The sequence below is a fragment of the Camellia sinensis genome, chromosome 3 (assembly GCF_055761805.1).
Source record: "Camellia sinensis isolate YWXY chromosome 3, ASM5576180v1, whole genome shotgun sequence".
Lineage (NCBI taxonomy): Eukaryota > Viridiplantae > Streptophyta > Magnoliopsida > Ericales > Theaceae > Camellia > Camellia sinensis.
In genome coordinates this window covers 48,401,846-48,420,623 of record NC_138963.1, presented here as the reverse complement: position 1 = coordinate 48,420,623, position 18,778 = coordinate 48,401,846, and the positions used below count along the sequence as shown (strand labels likewise).

Below are 18,778 nucleotides of genomic sequence, written 5' to 3'. Positions count from 1 at the left end.
TTCTTTTTCTTTTTTTTTTCTTTTTTTTTTTTTTCTACTCTTCAAACCGTTGAGCAGCAGCAGCCTCCAAATACCTAGCAGCACTTTCACAAGGCTCTATTTTCTTTCCTTTTTTCTTTCTTTTTTTAAAAGGGTTGAAAACCTAATTCTTAAGATTACTAAATTACCCATACAATTTATTTTAATTATTAATCTATCCAAAATGATTCTATAAATAACTTGGGTTTTACATTCTTCCCCCCTTAAAAGAAATTCCGTCCTCGAAATTTGACATACCTGGAGTCTCAAAAAGTTGTGGATACTTTCGTTTCATTTCATCCTCGAGTTCCCAAGTTGCTTCTCTTTCTGAGTGATTATGTCATGACCCGAACCCGTCCCTATGGGTTAAGGACATGACCGGCCAGTAATCCTGAGATTACCTATGGCCTTAAACCAAAACAGACGTAACTCAACCGAGTAAAGGGGCCAAACAGAAGCAATAATTAAAAACTTTGTCCATAGAGCCGTGCTTATATGCACTTCAAAACAAACCATACACATACGTTAATAACCCACAACAAAGTACAGTACCATGAAATCCTTTACAGACAGGATCAGTTAAACTAAGTCAACCCATAACAAAACTATATACAGATATACACAAAGTCCTCGCCAACAAGACAAAATATAAATACATAACAAAAGTGGCGAAGACTGGTCTCGTGCGTGAGACGCAAGGCTGATTATCCAAAACTCATGTTGTTCCTAGCAGACTTCACTGTGGCTGGGTTTGGACTTCTCTTGGCTCACCTAGAAACACATGAATGAGCGTGAGCAATAGCCCAGTGAATAATATCAAATACAGAAATAACATAACAATGTAGAACAACATGTTCCAAACGGCCTTGGGCCCAATTCATATTTCTATTTAATAGGTATATAACTACACGAAAAGAAAATTAAGTGGCTGTAGTTCCAAACATTCTGTCCCTTGGCCACTTCAGATTTCCATTCATGTCAAAACGGCCTTCGGCCTAATCATTTATGTCAAAACGGCCTTCGGCTCATACATTCGTGTCAAACGGCCTTCAGCCCACTCATTCATGTCGAAACGACCTTAGGTCCATTCATATATATCAAAACGACCTTCGGTCCACTCATTTCTATCAGAATGACCTTCGGTCCATTCATTTCTGTCAAAACGACCTTTGGTCCATTCATTTGTATCAAAACGACCTTAGGTCCATTAATTTCTGTCAAAACGACCTTAGGTCCATTTATTTATATCAAAATGACCTTAGGTCCATTTATTCGTTCATGTCAGACTTTTGTCCATAATCCCAATTAGCAACTCATAAAGCTTATAAGGGAATAACCAATTAGACATTGACAAGCCATCAATTATCGATATTACTCACAGTGATCGGCTTGTGGATTTGCCATGGAGCTTAACCCTACACATTTCATGAACACAAAAGGGTCACTAATAGTTCAATCCGTTCTTCAATTCACATATTCCTCTTTAGGCTTTATTCTTATCTCATTAATTCATTTACAATGTTTAACACATGCCTAAGAGTGATTACAAGTGAAAGAGAACGGAAAACGAAACACAGAACGCATGAACAAAATTTCAGAAAATAGGGTCCCCGCTCGAGCGTGGACTTACCCGTTCGAGTGGACCCAAGAGGCCTGCAAAAGTACTGGTTACTTCAAAATTACGCTCGAGCGAAAGGCCTATCTACAAAAGCTCCCCGCTCGAGCGTGAAATGTCCTGCTCAAGCGGACATCCAACTCTGCAAAAAGTGCTAGGAGCACGATTTTCCCGCTCGAGCGGCAGTCACCCCGCTCGAGCGGACATCGAAAATCTGGGTTTTCCAGATTAAGTTCTTGAGCTCCAATTCGATTTTTAACCAACAAATCATGCATGTTATGGCCCAATTCTCAAATATAATCATACTAACATGATGTAAACCCCAAATCACAACCTAATGGAGCTCAATTCACAAATAATTCACATGCATGCCCCAATCTCCCATCAAACTCATCACTAATACATCTCATTCAAGCATACAAAGCTCACCCTTTCATGATCTATTTTTGCATGTAAGAAATACACATTATTCACAACTTATTTGGTGAAGAAATGGTCATGCACATGGATTTCATTCAAACTTCTACATAGATTACACAATCAAGCTCAAACATGGAAATCTATAGCAATTCTTTACATGCATGCTTCTATTAACTTGAAATCCAACATATACAACTCAATTCCATTACTTTCAAACTAATTCATGCTCTTGACCATCTATTAAACTTGAATTCACAAGATGATGACTATAAATGCATGAATCACTCACCAAGGAGCTTTAATCTCCAAAAGGTCCAAGTCTTGAACCACAAATGCACAATTATCTCCTCCCTCTCTCCAACAGCCGGCTCTCTCTCCCTTTCTCAAGGTTTGATCAGCCAAAATGAGGTCATATGAGGGAATGGAAAGTGTAGTGCTCAAATACAACAAACCCCACTAGCCACAATTAAAAATATCAAATAGTTTGAGCACAATGCCATTAAATAAATCAATTTAATCTGACCCGAATCAATTTTCAATTAAATTTCACCGTAGGCTCTAAAAATTACGCTAATTACAATGGCGTAATCAATTTCGTGTTCTGTGGCCGATAAGGCCCTCAATTTAATTTCCAAAGCAGATTATTCAAACAGATATTCCTACGGTGAACAGATAGAACTTCAAAATCACATATATTCACATAATGGCACATAAAATCATGCTAAACAAATAATCATACTCAATTTAAGGACCAATTAACATACTACAGAACAGGGCTATCACAGATTGCCCCATTGAACCTTAACATAGTGGATGACTCGACGCCTCAAAACTTGTTCTTTTCTATCAACAATTCGTATAGGGTGTTCCTCATAAGTCAAATCCTCCTTAAACTGCAACGGTGTATGATCAATCACATGACTAGGGTCCGGTATATACTTCCTTAACATTGAGACATGAAAAACATTATGAACTCCAGCTAGTGAAGATGGTAGGGCAAGTCTGTAAGCTACCTCACTAATTCGATCTAAAATCTCAAATGGCCTAACAAATCTAAGACTCAATTTACCACGAACACCGAATCTCATTACTCCTTTCATAGGAGACACCTTAAGGAACACATGGTCTCCAACCCCAAACACCAAATTGTGTCTCCTGTTATCTGCATAACTTTTATGTCTACTCTGTGCCGTGCAAAGTCGCTCTCTAATAAGATTGATCTTGTCCACTGTTTGTTGCATAATCTCAGGCCCTAACAACTTCCTTTCACCCACATCATCCCAACAAATAGGTGATCTACACTTTCATCCATATTATAGCGACCCCGGTCTTTTCCCTCTAGATTATTGTATCCGGACTTAGGTTATGTGGATCCTGTCATTATATATTGGTTGTTGCCGTCCTTTAATCTCTTTGTATTTGAGTTATAGGATGTGTTGGGCAGGTTTGTTACAGGTCGGTTGAGTTTAGATGCCAAAACTAGTTGCCCAGATTTTGACCTGTCCGCTCGAGCGGGAGTTTGACGCTCGAGCGGGGATTCTTTTGTTGCTTGTTCGCTCGAGCGGGGGTTTTGGTGCTCGAGCGGGATTATCACCCATCTAGTATTTCCTGTGCAGTGTTGGACGCTCGAGCGTGGGATTGGACGCTCGAGCGGAAATGTGTGAGTTCCGCTCGAGCGGGGAGTTGGTCGCTCGAGTGGGGACCTGGTTCTGCAAAAGTACTGGGAGTGCGTATTCGACGCTCGAGCGGGAGTTTGGACGCTCGAGCGGGGAGTCGACTACATCAGTCCGAGATTTCACTTTTTGGATCACTTTTTGACCTACTTTTCTTTCTTAACTTTTAGAAACGGCCCCTTGAGAGTCTCTCTCTCTCTCTCTCTCTCTCTCTCTCTCTAAACCTGTCTTCTCTCTAAGAATTGATCTACCTAGGGTGAGTATCTAACTTTAGTCCTTTATTAAAAAGATAGAGTAAGTCAAGGGCTTCCATTTAATCTGAACGTTTGGTGGTTTGGAGCACTTTGGAATTTGGGTCTTCATCTCCGTCTTCTCCATTTGGGTTATTTTCTTCAAGGTAGGGATTTCCTACTCCATCTTATAAGTTTTGTTCTAAGTTTTGGTATTTTGATATGTTGGGAGTACTTTGGTAATTTTGGGAAAAACCCTAGTTGTATTAATAAATTAATTTGTATAATTAATTTAAGGAAATTGGGGAATTTGGTTAAATTCATGAAAATTGAGGAATTCATTGATTAAATGGTGTAGTTGGAGAATTTAAATCACTCGCCTATTGAATTGTTGATATATTTATTTCCAGTCTAGAAATAACTGTTTTGGGCTATCGGTGGAGGATGGTCGTGTTTGTTGTAGACATTGCATGTGGATTAAGGGAAATTGAAACTAATCAATTTGTTTAAGTCATAAATTTAGACTATTGAATTAATATAGAAAATACATGTATTGATTGAGCATTGCATATGCATATTGTTTGGGAGGAGATAGGGGATGTACTCCACGGTTTAGGGGAAGATAGGGGATGGACCTCTAAACCGGATTTTGTTTGGGAGGAGATAGGGGATGGACTCCATTAGCATCACTATTATGTGTGCTTATTATATTGAAGTGTTTTTTTTTACATGTTATTGATACAGCACTACAATGTGTATCAAACGGGAAGTATGAAGTGTTTTGATATGAGCCTGAGTCTCATCTGTGTTGTTGACATTGGAAGTAATGTGATATTGGAAGTAATGTGAATATGATATATAGTTCACTGTTGTAAGTTTGGCCGGGTTCTGAGCCATATTGATAATAATGGGAATTGAAACATGTCATAGACATTAGTGTCATGAGACTGTATTAAGTTATAGTTGATTATCTTGGTTAACCATCTATTGAATGATATAGCTTTATTCAATGCTTATATTTGGTTTAGTATTTTTCTACTGGGCTGTGGCTCACCCTATATGGGAACATCATTTTCAGGTCCAGGTGATAAGCTACCTCCAAGGACTTAGCTTGGAAGGATTTGACTCTTGGATTTTGAAGACTATCTTCAGCTAGTTGTTTTTATTTGATAGTACATGTAAACATTCAAGCCTAGGGCTTTACTTGTATTTGAGTTAGAACTCATCTTTTAGTGTCCAAGTGTTGGCTTGGAAAGATGTAAGCCCGTAGGGCATTTAATTTGATGTTACATGTAATGTTTTTATTTAGTAATACTCTGATGAATGAGAAAATGAAGTGTTTTCTTTAAATATTGCATGTCAATGATAAATATATAATGGGTTTATTTTGAGGGCGTTACAACTTGGTATCAGAGCGTACCGGGTTTGAATACTTTGGGTACGTGGGAAGTGATTAGTATCACAATGGGTTCGTCTCGTTTGATAGAGACTTAGTGAAACGTTATATGCTTATATGATAACATGCTTATGTGATTATGTGGGTATGGAACGTAGTTTCTAGGATGTTAATTGGACCCTTGAGTTTCTAGTAGTCTTGTTGGAAAGGCACTTGATCAATGCTACTTCCAACCGGAACTATAGTAACGCTTTGGGACTATTATCATCCAGGAATGAAATTCGTAGGTGCTTATGTGATTATGTGCTTACGTGGAATGAATTATAGTTGTCCAATGCATTAGGACGCAAGTGTTTAGCTTCGGCACATTTATTAATGTGCTAACGTCTTTGCTTCTTTTATTAGGATGTCAGGACGAGGACGAGGACGCGGTAGGCGTGGTAGGCCGGGTAGGCAGGAGGTGCCTGTGCCAGAGGGGATTCCGGCAGTTCAGGAGGGAATTGGCCAGGCCAATATGGCCGAGCCAGTAGGCCAGCAGGCTATGGGCGCTCTAGCCTGAGAGATAGCAGGGGCATTCAGGGAGTCAGTAGGCATTCTCAGAGCTGAGAATCAAGCGCGGGTTGTTGTTGCGGATGCAGGACCTTCCTTTCTGAAGAGGGAGTTCTTCCGGTCTAACCCGGATGAATTTGTGGGTGATCCTAAAGAGCCACTTAAGGCAGATGAATGGCTCGAACAGACAACGAAGACGTTTGAGATGCTTGGCATCGAAGACGAGGGGTTGAAAGTGACCTTCGCATCTTTCCAGCTAAAGGGGGATGCGGGTCAGTGGTGGAAGTTCACTAAGGGTCGTATAGGAGGTACGTGGGAGGCTTTTGTGAATGCTTTCCAGGAGAGGTTCTTATCTCCAGCAGTTAGGGAGAAGCTGAGAGACCAGTTCTGCCAGCTTAAGCAGTCGAGTTCTTCAGTGGCCGAGTTTGAGGCTGCATTTACTAGCTTGTCCAGGTTTGCACCTGAGTTGGTGGCGTCAGAGGAACGACGTTGTATCGAGTTTGAGAAGAAGTTGAGGCGTGGCCTCAAGCTATGAGTTGGGGGAACTATGATTCGGGATTATGGGCGTATGGTTGATGCTGCAGCCCACATGGAAATCATGATGCAGGAGGAGGAGGAAGGACAGAAGGGCTCCAAGAGGAGTCAGGATGGTCAGAGTGATGGTAGGAGACAGAAGGGTTTTAATCCTCAGCAGTCTCAGGGTAGCTTTTCTAGATCGACTTTTCCTGTGCCGAGTGCAAGTTCGGGGAAAGGCAGTTAGGGAGACATTACCTGTTTCAAGTGTGGCCAGGTGGGCCACAAGTCTCCAGTTTGTCCTCAGAGGGGAGGAGTGCAGAGAGCAGCATCATCTTCGGCTCGATCTCAGAGCCAAAGTCAGGGTAGAGGCCAGCCACTCTCGTGTTATCAGTGTGGTCAGCCAGGGCATATGAAAAGGTATTGCCCGCAGTTGGGTGGCACACCTGGTGCATCTGGTTTGAGGCAGATTCAGGGTCAGTAGCCAGCTCAGTCGGGTCAGGCCTCGAGGGCCAATCAGGGGGCTTCATCGTCCCAGTCGGTACAGCAATCTTATGCTCCTAGGGGTGAGCAAGTTGATCAGAGGTCTTCTGGGCGCGTGTACGCTGTTACCGCGCAGGATCTTGTGCCGGCACCATCAGTTGTGAGAGGTACCTTCTTGTTTTGTAACTCGGTTGCTAGTGTTTTGATTGATACGGGTGCATCTCATTCCTTTGTGTCTGCTGCACTTGCATCTGTTTTGGAGTTGGAGTTAGCGCAGTTAGCATCCCCTATTTGTGTAGTGTCACCTCTTGGGGGTGAATTAATCTTGAAGCTAGGTGTCAGGGGTTGTGATATAGAGGTCGCCGATCATAGACTTCCGTTTCCTTTTGTAGTTATGCCCATGAAGGGCTTTGATGTTATCTTGGGTATGGACTGGTTATCGTCATACCGGGCAGTAATTGATTGCTACCGCCAGAGGGTCACTTGTTGTACCGTGAGCGAGGAGTGTTTTCATTTTCTGGGGGACCGGGTTGGTAGTGTTTTGCCACCGGGGTATGATTCGCGAGGGCGAAGTGAGCTTAGTGGTCTACTTGCTAGCTTTGAAAGTGGTGAGTGTAATGACACTCAGACTGTGTTGCCAAGTGTGGTTTGTGAGTACTCGGACGTCTTTCCTGAGGACCTTGTTGGTTTGCCACCTCACAGAGAGATTGAGTTCTCTATTGACTTAGTACCCGGCACGACGCCGGTTTCTATGGCACCTTATCGTTTTGCCCCAGCTGAGTTAGTTGAGTTGAAGATCCAACTCCAGGAGTTGCTAGATAAGGGCTTTATACGTCCTAGTGTTTCACCATGGGGAGCACCGGCCCTCTTTGTTAAAAAGAAAGGTGATGCTTTGAGACTTTGTATAGATTACCGGAAATTGAATCAGGCTACGGTTAAGAATAAGTACCCTATGCCTCGTATAGATGATCTGTTCGATCAGTTGAAGGGTTCCCGTTGTTTCTCGAAGATAGACTTGAGATCGGGTTATCATCAGTTGAGAGTCAGGGAGGAGGATATTCCGAAGACGGCATTCCGTACGCGGTATGGCCACTATGAGTTTTTGGTGATGCCATTTGGGCTCACCAATGCACCGGCAGTATTTATGGATTTGATGAACCGGATATTTCGGGAATTTTTAGATCGTTTTGTAGTCGTCTTCGTGGACGACATTCTAATCTATTCACCTTCTGAGGAGAAGCACAAGGAACACTTGAGAGTGGTGCTTGAGTTACTTAGAGCCCATAAGCTTTATGCTAAGTTTGGGAAGTGTGAGTTCTGGCTAGAAGAGGTCAAGTTCTTAGGCCATGTAGTTTCTGGGGAAGGAGTGTCTGTTGATACATCCAAGACTAAGGCAGTGCAAGATTGGGCACAGCCTAAGAGTGTGTTTGAGATCCGCAGTTTTCTGGGGTTAGCTTGGTATTATCGCCGGTTTGTGAAGGATTTCTCCAGGTTAGCTTCACCTTTGACTAGTTTGACTCGGAAGGGAGTCAAGTTTATTTGGAGTGAGACTTATGAAAAGTCGTTCCAGGAGTTGAAAGTTAGACTGACCACCGCACCAGTCTTGATTATTCCGGAGAGGGGGTTGGATTATGCAGTCTATTGTGACGCCTCACGAGAGGGTCTGGGTTGTGTGTTGATGCAAGAAGGGAAAGTAGTTGCCTATGGCTCACGTCAGTTGAAAATTCACGAGAAGAATTACCCTACGCATGATTTAGAGTTAGCAGCTGTGATATTTGCCTTGAAGATTTGGAGGCATTATCATTATGGTGAGAGGTTCGAGGTATTCTCGGATCATAAGAGTCTGAAATATCTGTTTACACAGAAAGACTTGAACTTGAGGCAGAGGAGGTGGATGGAGTTTATTGAGGATTATGACTTCGAGTTGCATTATCATCCGGGGAAGGCCAATGTGGTGGTCGATGCCCTTAGCAGGAAATCTGTTGGTGACATAGCTAGTATAGCCATCTGGGAATGGGAGATGTTGGGTGCACTTGGGGAGTTCGATTTACTTCTGGGCGAATCCGTTGAGGCTGCGGCCTTGTTTTCTGTTGTTGCACAGCCTACACTTGTGACTCGAGTGTTAGAGGCTCAGGGGGGTGACCTTGAGGTAGAATCCCTCCGTGAGAAGATTTCCGGTGGGAAGGTTGAGAAGGGTTTGACGGTGTATCCCGACCTGAGTGTGAGATACCGAGACCGTCTGTTTGTGCCGGAGTCTTGTCGAGAGGAGGTACTCCGAGAGTTTCATCATTCACGCCTTGCGGTGCATCCGGGAGGCACTAAGATGTATCGGGATTTGGGTCGCCAGTTTTGGTGGCGGGGTATGAAGAGAGATGTGGCAGCTTTCGTGTCTAAGTGCCTTACTTGTCAGCAAGTGAAGGCCGAGCATCAGTGGCCAGCGAGTTTGTTACAACCCTTGCCTATTGCCGAGTGGAAGTGGGAGCATGTCACTATGGACTTCGTTGTAGGCCTTCCGAGGACTCAGCGGGGTAGTGACGCCATTTGGGTGGTTGTGGACCGGTTGACTAAGTCGGCGCACTTCATTCCTATGCGCGTGAGAGATTCGGTAGACCATCTTGCCGACTTGTATATTCGAGACATAGTGAGATTGCATGGGGTCCCAGTGACGATCGTCTCGGATAGAGATCCTCATTTTACTGTTAGGTTGTGGCAGAGTTTGCAGAGTGCCTTGGGCACCAAGTTGACCTTTAGTACGGCTTATCACCCGCAGACTGACGGGCAGTCCGAGCGTACTATTCAGATCCTTGAGGATATGCTTCGGGGTGTGTTCTTGACTTTAGTGGGTCGTGGGAGAGGCACTTGCCTTTGGTGGAGTTTGCCTACAACAATAGTTTCCAGTCTAGTATCAGTATGGCACCGTTTGAGGCCTTGTACGGCCGACCGTGTAGGTCTCCAGTTTGTTGGGCCGAGGTGGGTGATGCACCTTTGTTGGGTCCAGAGTTGGTGAGGGAAACGACGGAGAAAGTTGAACTTATCCGTAGGAGGCTTGTTACAGCCCAGAGTCGTCAGAGATCTTATGCTGACCGTAGAAGGAGACCTTTGGTGTTTGAAGTGGGTGATCATGTCTTTCTGAAAATATCACCTAGGCGGGGGTTAATGAGGTTTGGGAAGAGTGGGAAGTTATCCCCTCGGTTTATTGGTCCTTTTGAGATCCTTGAGAGGATTGGCGAGGTTGCTTATCGGTTAGCTTTACTGCCGCAGTTGTCCGGAGTTCATGACGTGTTTCATGTGAGTATGCTTCGGAAGTATGAGCCAGATCCATCACATGTATTGGATTGGACCGATTTAGAGGTAGATGAGGATGCCTCGTATGAGGAGAGACCGGTCCGGGTCTTGGATAGGCGGGATCAAGTCTTGCGAGGCAAGACCATTCCTTTGGTAAAAGTTTTGTGGAAATATCACGGGGTGGAGGAAGCCACTTGGGAACGTAAGTTGGAAGTCCGCGAGAAATATCCGGACATGTTTATCGATTTGTAATTTTGTATTTAGATTTTGTCATATTGTTAAACTTTAGAGCTTTATATATGTCTTAAGCTGTAAAACATTGAGAATGTTTTGGTTAATGGAAATATGTTGGAACTTGTCTCGAAATGGAAGTTTAATGGAACATTGCATATGTTGAATATATTGAAAATTGTTGAAATTGAAAGAAAATTGCATAGTGTTAATGCAGGTGAAAATATATGTTATTTTACATATTGTGAAATGCCTCTTGATAAGAGATGAAATGGCCGGTGTTGGGTCAAGTTGCTTATTTTGAGTTATCATATTGTTGGAATTTGAGAAAAACTTGTTTTCAACACCTTATGCTTAATTTCGGGGACGAAATTCTTTTAAGGAGGGGAGGTTATAGCGACCCCGGTCTTTTCCCTCTAGATTATTGTATCCGGACTTAGGTTCTGTGGATCCTGTCATTATATATTGGTTGTTGTCGTCCTTTAATCTCTTTGTATTTGAGTTATAGGATGTTTTGGGCAGGTTTGTTACAGGTCGGTTGAGTTTAGATGCCAAAACTAGTTGCCCAGATTTTGACCTGTCCGCTCGAGCGGGAGTTTGACGCTCGAGCGGGGATTCTTTTGTTGCTTGTCCGCTCGAGCGGGGGTTTTGGTGCTCGAGCGGGATTATCACCCATCCAGTATTTCCTGTGCAGTGTTGGACGCTCGAGCGTGGGATTGGACGCTCGAGCGGAAATGTGTGAGTTCCGCTCGAGCGGGGACCTGGTTCTGCAAAAGTACTGGGAGTGCGTATTCGACGCTCGAGCGGGAGTTTGGACGCTCGAGCGGGGAGTCGACTACATCAGTCCGAGATTTCACTTTTTGGATCACTTTTTGACCTACTTTTCTTTCTTAACTTTTAGAAACGGCCCCTTGAGAGTCTCTCTCTCTCTCTCTCTCTCTCTCTCTAAACCTGTCTTCTCTCTAAGAATTGATCTACCTAGGGTGAGTATCTAACCTTAGTCCTTTATTAAAAAGATAGAGTGAGTCAAGGGCTTCCATTTAATCTGAACGTTTGGTGGTTTGGAGCACTTTGGAATTTGGGTCTTCATCTCCATCTTCTCCATTTGGGTTATTTTCTTCGACGTAGGGATTTCCTACTCCATCTTATAAGTTTTGTTCTAAGTTTTGGTATTTTGATATGTTGGGAGTACTTTGGTAATTTTGGGAAAAACCCTAGTTGTATTAATAAATTAATTTGTATAATTAATTTAAGGAAATTGGAGAATTTGGTTAAATTCATGAAAATTGAGGAATTCATTGATTAAATGGTGTAGTTGGAGAATTTAAATCACTCGCCTATTGAATTGTTGATATATTTATTTCCAGTCTAGAAATAACTGTTTTGGGCTATCGGTGGAGGATGGTCGTGTTTGTTGTAGACATTGCATGTGGATTAAGGGAAATTGAAACTAATCAATTTGTTTAAGTCATAAATTTAGACTATTGAATTAATATAGAAAATACATGTATTGATTGAGCATTGCATATGCATATTGTTTGGGAGGAGATAGGGGATGTACTCCACGGTTTAGGGGAAGATAGGGGATGGACCTCTAAACCGGATTTTGTTTGAGAGGAGATAGGGGACGGACTCCATTGGCATCACTATTATGTGTGCTTATTATATTGAAGTGTTTTTTTTTACATGTTATTGATACGGCACTACAATGTGTATCAAACGGGAAGTATGAAGTGTTTTGATATGAGCCTGAGTCTCATCTGTGTTGTTGACATTGGAAGTAATGTGATATTGGAAGTAATGTGAATATGATATATAGTTCACTGTTGTAAGTTTGGCCGGGTTCTGAGCCATATTGATAATAATGGGAATTGAAACATGTCATAGACATTAGTGTCATGAGACTGTATTAAGTTATAGTTGATTATCTTGGTTAACCATCCATTGAATGCTATAGCTTTATTCAATGCTTATATTTGGTTTAGTATTTTTCTACTAGGCTGTGGCTCACCCTATATGGGAACATCATTTTCAGGTCCAGGTGATAAGCTACCTCCAAGGACTTAGCTTGGAAGGATTTGACTCTTGGATTTTGAAGACTATCTTCAGCTAGTTGTTTTTATTTGATAGTACATGTAAACATTCAAGCCTAGGGCTTTACTTGTATTTGAGTTAGAACTCATCTTTTAGTGTCCAAGTGTTGGCTTGGAAAGATGTAAGCCCGTAGGGCATTTAATTTGATGTTACATGTAATGCTTTTATTTAGTAATACTTTGATGAATGAGATAATGAATTGTTTTCTTTAAATATTGCATGTCAATGATAAATATATAATGGGTTTATTTGAGGGCGTTACACATATAAAGCCTCATATGGTGCCATCTGAATGCTCGCATGATAACTGTTATTGTAAGAGAATTCCACTAAGACCAAATGCTCATCCCAAGAACCTCCAAGACCAATAACACAAGCCCTCAACATGTCTTCCAAGATTTGAATAGTTCTCTCTGACTGTCCATCAGTTTAAGGATGAAAGGCAATGCTAAAATTTAAACTAGTGCCCAAAGCTGTATGCAAACTCCTCCAAAACATAGATACAAATCTGCTATCTCCATCAAACACTATGGTCACCGGAATACCATGCAACTTCACAATCTCCTTGATATACAATTTTGCAAACTTCTCTAAGGAGAACCCTACCTTAAAAGCTAGAAAGTGAGCGAATTTGGTCAATCGATCAACGATAACCCAAATAGCATTGTTACCACCTTGGGTCCTAGGCAACCCTGTCACAAAAATCCATGGTAATATGTTCACACTTCCACTCGGGAATAGGAAGAGGTTGTAACTTACCTGCAGGTCTCTGATGTTCAACTTTCACTTGTTGACATACCAAACATTGAGCAACATATTGAGCAATTTCCCTCTTCATATTATTCCACCAAAAGTTCCTTTTCAAGTCTTTATACATTTTAGTGCTCCCTGGATGTACAGTACATCCTGAACTATGAGCTTCTCTCAGGATTTCTCTCTTGAGCTCTAAATCATTAGGCACACACAACCTCTCTCCAGATCTCAAGGTTCCATCTTTATGCGTACAAAATTCCATCTATAGCCCTATTTCCATTTCAGCTTTAAGTTTTTCCAACTGAGGATCTCTTCCCTAAGCATCTTTAATTCTATCAATCAATGTAGGTTGAACTCTAAGGTTTGCCAACTGCACTCCATGGCTATGCCATCTAATCTCAATATTCAACCTCTGCAAGTCCTCCGAGATATTCTTTTGGTTAGTGATCAAGGTAGCCAAATTACTCGGGGTCTTTCTACTCAAGGCATCCGCCACTGCATTGGCTTTTCCCGGATGATAATTGATAGTCAAATCGTAGTCCTTTAATAGCTCCAACCATCGCCTTTGCCTCGTATTCAATTCTTTTAGAGTGAAAATATACTTCAGACTTTTATGATTAGTGAATATCTCACATTTCACCCCATACAGGTAGTGCCTCCAGATTTTCAATGCAAGCACCACTGCAGCCAACTCCAAATCATGCGTAGGATAATTCCGCTCATATGGCTTCAATTGCCTAGACGCATATGCCACTGCCTTATCATTCTGCATCAGGACACAACCCAAACCCATCTTCGATGCATCACTATAGATGGTAAAACCTTCATCTCCCGACGGAACTATAAGTATTGGAGCACACACTAATCGACTCTTTAGATCCTGGAAACTCTTCTTACAATCATCAGACCACTCAAATTTACCTAGTTTTATGTTAAACGAGTCAAAGGCATAGAAATTCGGAAAAATCCCTCAACAAACCTTCTATAATATCCTGCTAAACCCAAGAAGCTACGAATTTCAGTGACACTAGTAGGCCTATTCCACTCTACCACTGCCTCCACTTTCTTGGGGTCAACAGACACCCCATCTCTAGATATCACATGACCCAAAAATGATACACTCTCCAGCCAAAATTCACACTTCTTTAATTTAGCAAATAATTTCTTCTTCCTTAATATCTGCAACACTATTCTCAGATGTTCTTCGTGCTGCTCTTTACTCTTTGAGTACACAAGAATGTCATCAATAAAAACTACCACAGACTGATCTAAGAAGGGTTTAAATACTCTGTTCATTAAATCCATAAAAGCTGCAGGCGCATTGGTCAACCCAAACGGCATCACTAAAAATTCATAATGCCCATACCTAGTTCGGAAGGCTGTCCTAGGTATATCTTCTGCCTTAACCTTAAACTAATGATATCCAGAACGAAGGTCAATTTTAGAAAAGACTTGTACTCCTTGCAATTGATTAAATAGGTCATTTATCCTAGGCAAAGGATATTTATTTCGAATTGTCACCTTGTTTAACTCTCGATAATCAATGCAAAGGTGAAAACTACCATCCTTCTTTGTCACAAATAAAACGGGCGCAACCCAAGGAGAAACACTATGCCTAATAAAGCCCTTATCTAGTAACTCTTGTAATTGTTCCTTTAACTCTTTCAACTCTGCTGGGGCCATCCGATATGGAGCCTTGGAGATAGGACCCGTGCCGAGTATCAATTCGATGGCAAACTCAGTCTCTCTATCTGGTGGCAACCCTGGTAAGTCGTCAGGAAAAACATCGGGAAATTCCTTTACAACTAGAATATCCTCTAACTTCAATTCAGTCTCACGAATATCTCTTACAGAAGCTAAATAACCCACGCAACCATTCCTCAACAATTGTCTAGCTTGCAAAGCTGAGATTACCAAAGGAGGAGTGTTAGCTCTATTACCCACAAAACAAAATTCTGGTTGATCAGGAATCTAAAATGCTACCCTTTTGCCTTAACAATCAACAGAAGCATAATTGGTTGTCAATTAATCCATTCTAAGAATTATGTCAAAGTCCCGCATATCTAAAACAGTCAAGTCTACAAGCAATCTCCTGCCATCTATACTAACCACACGAGATTTGCCAATGTCTCCTCATGTTCCATTGCAACCTATATGCATCAATAATAAAACCTCATCTTATTCTATTCTCAAGTCCCTATAACATAAAAAATAAAATTGGCATTGTACCAATTTATAAGCATTCCCAGTCCTACATCTACCCAATCTCACCACTATTCTATACTAGCCTTTAAAATTACAACCTGGCTCTGATACCACAAAATTGTCACGCCCCAAGCTCCGTGACAACGCCGCACACTCATATAAGTGAGCATGCAAGGCTAAGAATCCAATCACATAACCCACAATGTAAAATACTCAAATTAAATCCTTAATTGTCATAATGCCAAAATCCATAAAAATAAATAGTTCTTATATGAAAATGTCCACCAAGTCCACTAATTTAATACACTAACAAAACAATAATCCAAGTACTTGAATCATGGTCCTACTCTCGGCACTCCCACATGTAAAAAAATCCCGCGCAGCTCTACTCTTCAGAATCTGAAAAAAAAAAATAAGGGTAAGCTAGATAGCCCAGTAAATAACCAACCATCACTGCTAGCTGGATCAAGTATACAAAAATAAATAAATAAATCAATAACCAATAAATATAATTTTTTTACAGTTCAATAAACGAACAATTATTTGTAAGGTGGTTTCATAGCTAAAAATAAACAATGTACAATACATTTTAAATGAAAAGCCAATGTGATAATTCAAAGTAATTCGTTGTTCAAATCGATGGTTCGATATTCAGATAATTCAATGATTTGATTCACAAAACCCAAGTCTTAATGACTACGGCCACTTAGCTCGTGACAAGGCCCAGAACCACACATAGGCCGGTGGTAAAGCCCCAAAAGAAACTAGTTTCTGTGCCAATAAATAACCCCCATTGGCTAGGGTCCAAATCATAGTCAGACTAGAGTGATGTTCAAAATTCAAACAAGACACAACTTTTAAATAAAATATTCGATATTTTTGAAATAAACATTTGGTACAATTTTCAGAATAGTTTCACAAAATATTCAAATAACTTTCATAATAATATTCGATGTTGTTTTATACTTGACCCATATTTTATTTTAAGAGAACATGAAGGCTATAAATAAATATTTATGATTTTAAACGATTCGATAGGAATAAAAATGAACCAACAGTGATAGAGGGTTACTTACCTCAAACAGCTAAAATAATATTTCCCAAACTAATCTCAAATTACCAAGATCCACCTCAATCTCACAGACCTAATAAAATATTACACCGCATAAACAATTATTATGTGCACCCATCTTTCTCTTCTTGTAACAACAATAGAATAAATTAACCCAATTGCCTATTAGGAACTCCCACAATTTGGCATCAAAACAAAGCCATCATGGCTTCGGAAATTCTCAACACATATTATTCTATTGTTGTTTATATACATGTAAAAATTTGTAATTGCTTGAAGTCAATCTTGTATCCCACAAACACACCACCATTAAACCTAACCTATCACATATCAATCTCAAAATATGAGCCACCTAAACGGAAAGCAAAATATACTCTAAAATTGAGTGAAACCGAGACCCCCAACATAGACTACATCAATATATCTATTTAATCATATATGCCCATAAAATCATCTATTGATATATTAACACCAAAATCATAGATAAGATTACAATAAAATAAATCTTACCTAAGTGATGAATAAAACAAAACCACCACTCTTATGAATCCTCCCTCTTCCTTTTGGTTTAGGTCTCTCTCTCTTCTTTTTTTTTTTTTTTTTTTTTTTCTACTCTTCAAACCGTTGGGCAGCAGCAGCCTCCAAATACCTAGCAGCACTTTCGCACTTTCACAAGGCTCTATTTTCTTTCCTTTTTTCTTTCTTTTTTTAAAAGGGTTTAAAACCTAATTCTTAAGATTACTAAATTACCCATACAATTTATTTTAATTATTAATCTATCCAAATAATTCTATAAATAACTTGGGTTTTACATTAACAACACTTCAAATTAAAAGACACTTACTAACTGTAGGAGAGGGTTCAAGAAAGGAGTTGGAAAATTCGAAGATCTTCGAAGATCCTTGAAGAATAACTTCGAATTCTCTAGAATATAATGAGAGGCTTAGATTCTTCAATAATCTCAACTTAGGAACACAACAACAAAGGAGATGATGGAGATAAGAGATTGGGTGAAAAAGAAGGCAAAATGGCTAGAGAATAGAATAATGGCAAGGCTCTCCCAGGGATCTCCCACTTTCACTCTCAAGGTTGATAATGGAGAAGGGAAATTAGTTCTTTCCCAAGAGTTAAAAATCTCCAAAATCCATCCCTTGTAAAGCTATGGGTGGGTGCTATTTATAGGCACCTCATGATGTAGGATGGAGCCCATGTGCAAGGCACATGGGGGATATTCTCTCTAACCACCTTGTCCGAGGAGGTGACCTCTCCGAGGAGGTGACTTCTCCGAGGAGGTGACTTCTCCGAGGATGAGAAAACCCCGAAGAGGAGATCACTCCCTCGGCGAACCCTTCTTCTTAGCCACACCTAACCAATGATCCCCAATCATCCCAAAGGGTCAGGGGTAGTCCCAGAGGACGTCCTGCCGCAAAATATTGCCGAGTCTCATGGACCCCCCGGGGTCGTGCCACCTCGACCCGGGTATAGGCTAGTTTAACCGAAGAGTGAATTTATCTCCACTCACCGTCCTCGGGATCGGGTCCTTTGTTCGGACTCCATTACGCCCATGGTTCTGGTACGTAGACCCCGGCAAGCTCCGAGCCCGCAAGTGTTCTGGGACTCATTAACGGAGCGACTTCTAGATTGCGTCTGAATCCGTTCGAAGCCAAGTACTTCGGATCTCTAGATTCGTGGATCCGAATCCTTTCGAGTCCGAGTGCCTCGGATCTCTAGGCTTGTTTAATACCCTTTCGAGTCCGGGCCCGAGTAAGTCTCTAGGTTCGTGGATCCGAACCCTTTCGAGGCTTAGAGCGATTCAATCCGTTTGATGGCGATAAATCTGGGCCCACCGATTCTTGGACTTGCGATAAATTCGGGCCCACTAATCTTGGGCTATTGGGCTTAGATAATTTAGTGGGCTCAAATTAGCCCCTCTTACATTTGCCCCTTGCATGTATGAGAAATTTTAAAATTTCTCAGACATGCATACTGTCACTTCTTCGACCCTGTTTCGCATCACGTTCCCCAAAAAAAAAAAACATTTTGTCACGACAGAGCCTATGGATAAAGTTGATGACGCACTTCAATTTACAAAAAAAATTGACAAGCAAAAATTTAATTTTTTTTAGCTCAAACACCGTGATTTTGGCCATATGGAAACATGCACTAGCACTTGAAACCTTATTGAGGTGCTTGGCTTGAACATAATTTGTTGAACTTTATCACCGAGGAAAGGCCGAATAT

At 41.2% G+C, this 18,778-nt stretch overlaps 1 protein-coding gene across 1 annotated transcript; it reads right to left on the bottom strand.

The window, feature by feature from the left end:
* Window positions 1–2,832: 2,832 nt before the first annotated feature.
* Window positions 2,833–3,294, bottom strand: LOC145821492 (uncharacterized). The gene has a single exon (XM_082918013.1). It carries the CDS (start codon window positions 3,292–3,294, stop codon window positions 2,833–2,835), a length of 462 nt encoding a protein of 153 aa, XP_082774139.1.
* Window positions 3,295–18,778: the final 15,484 nt, after the last annotated feature.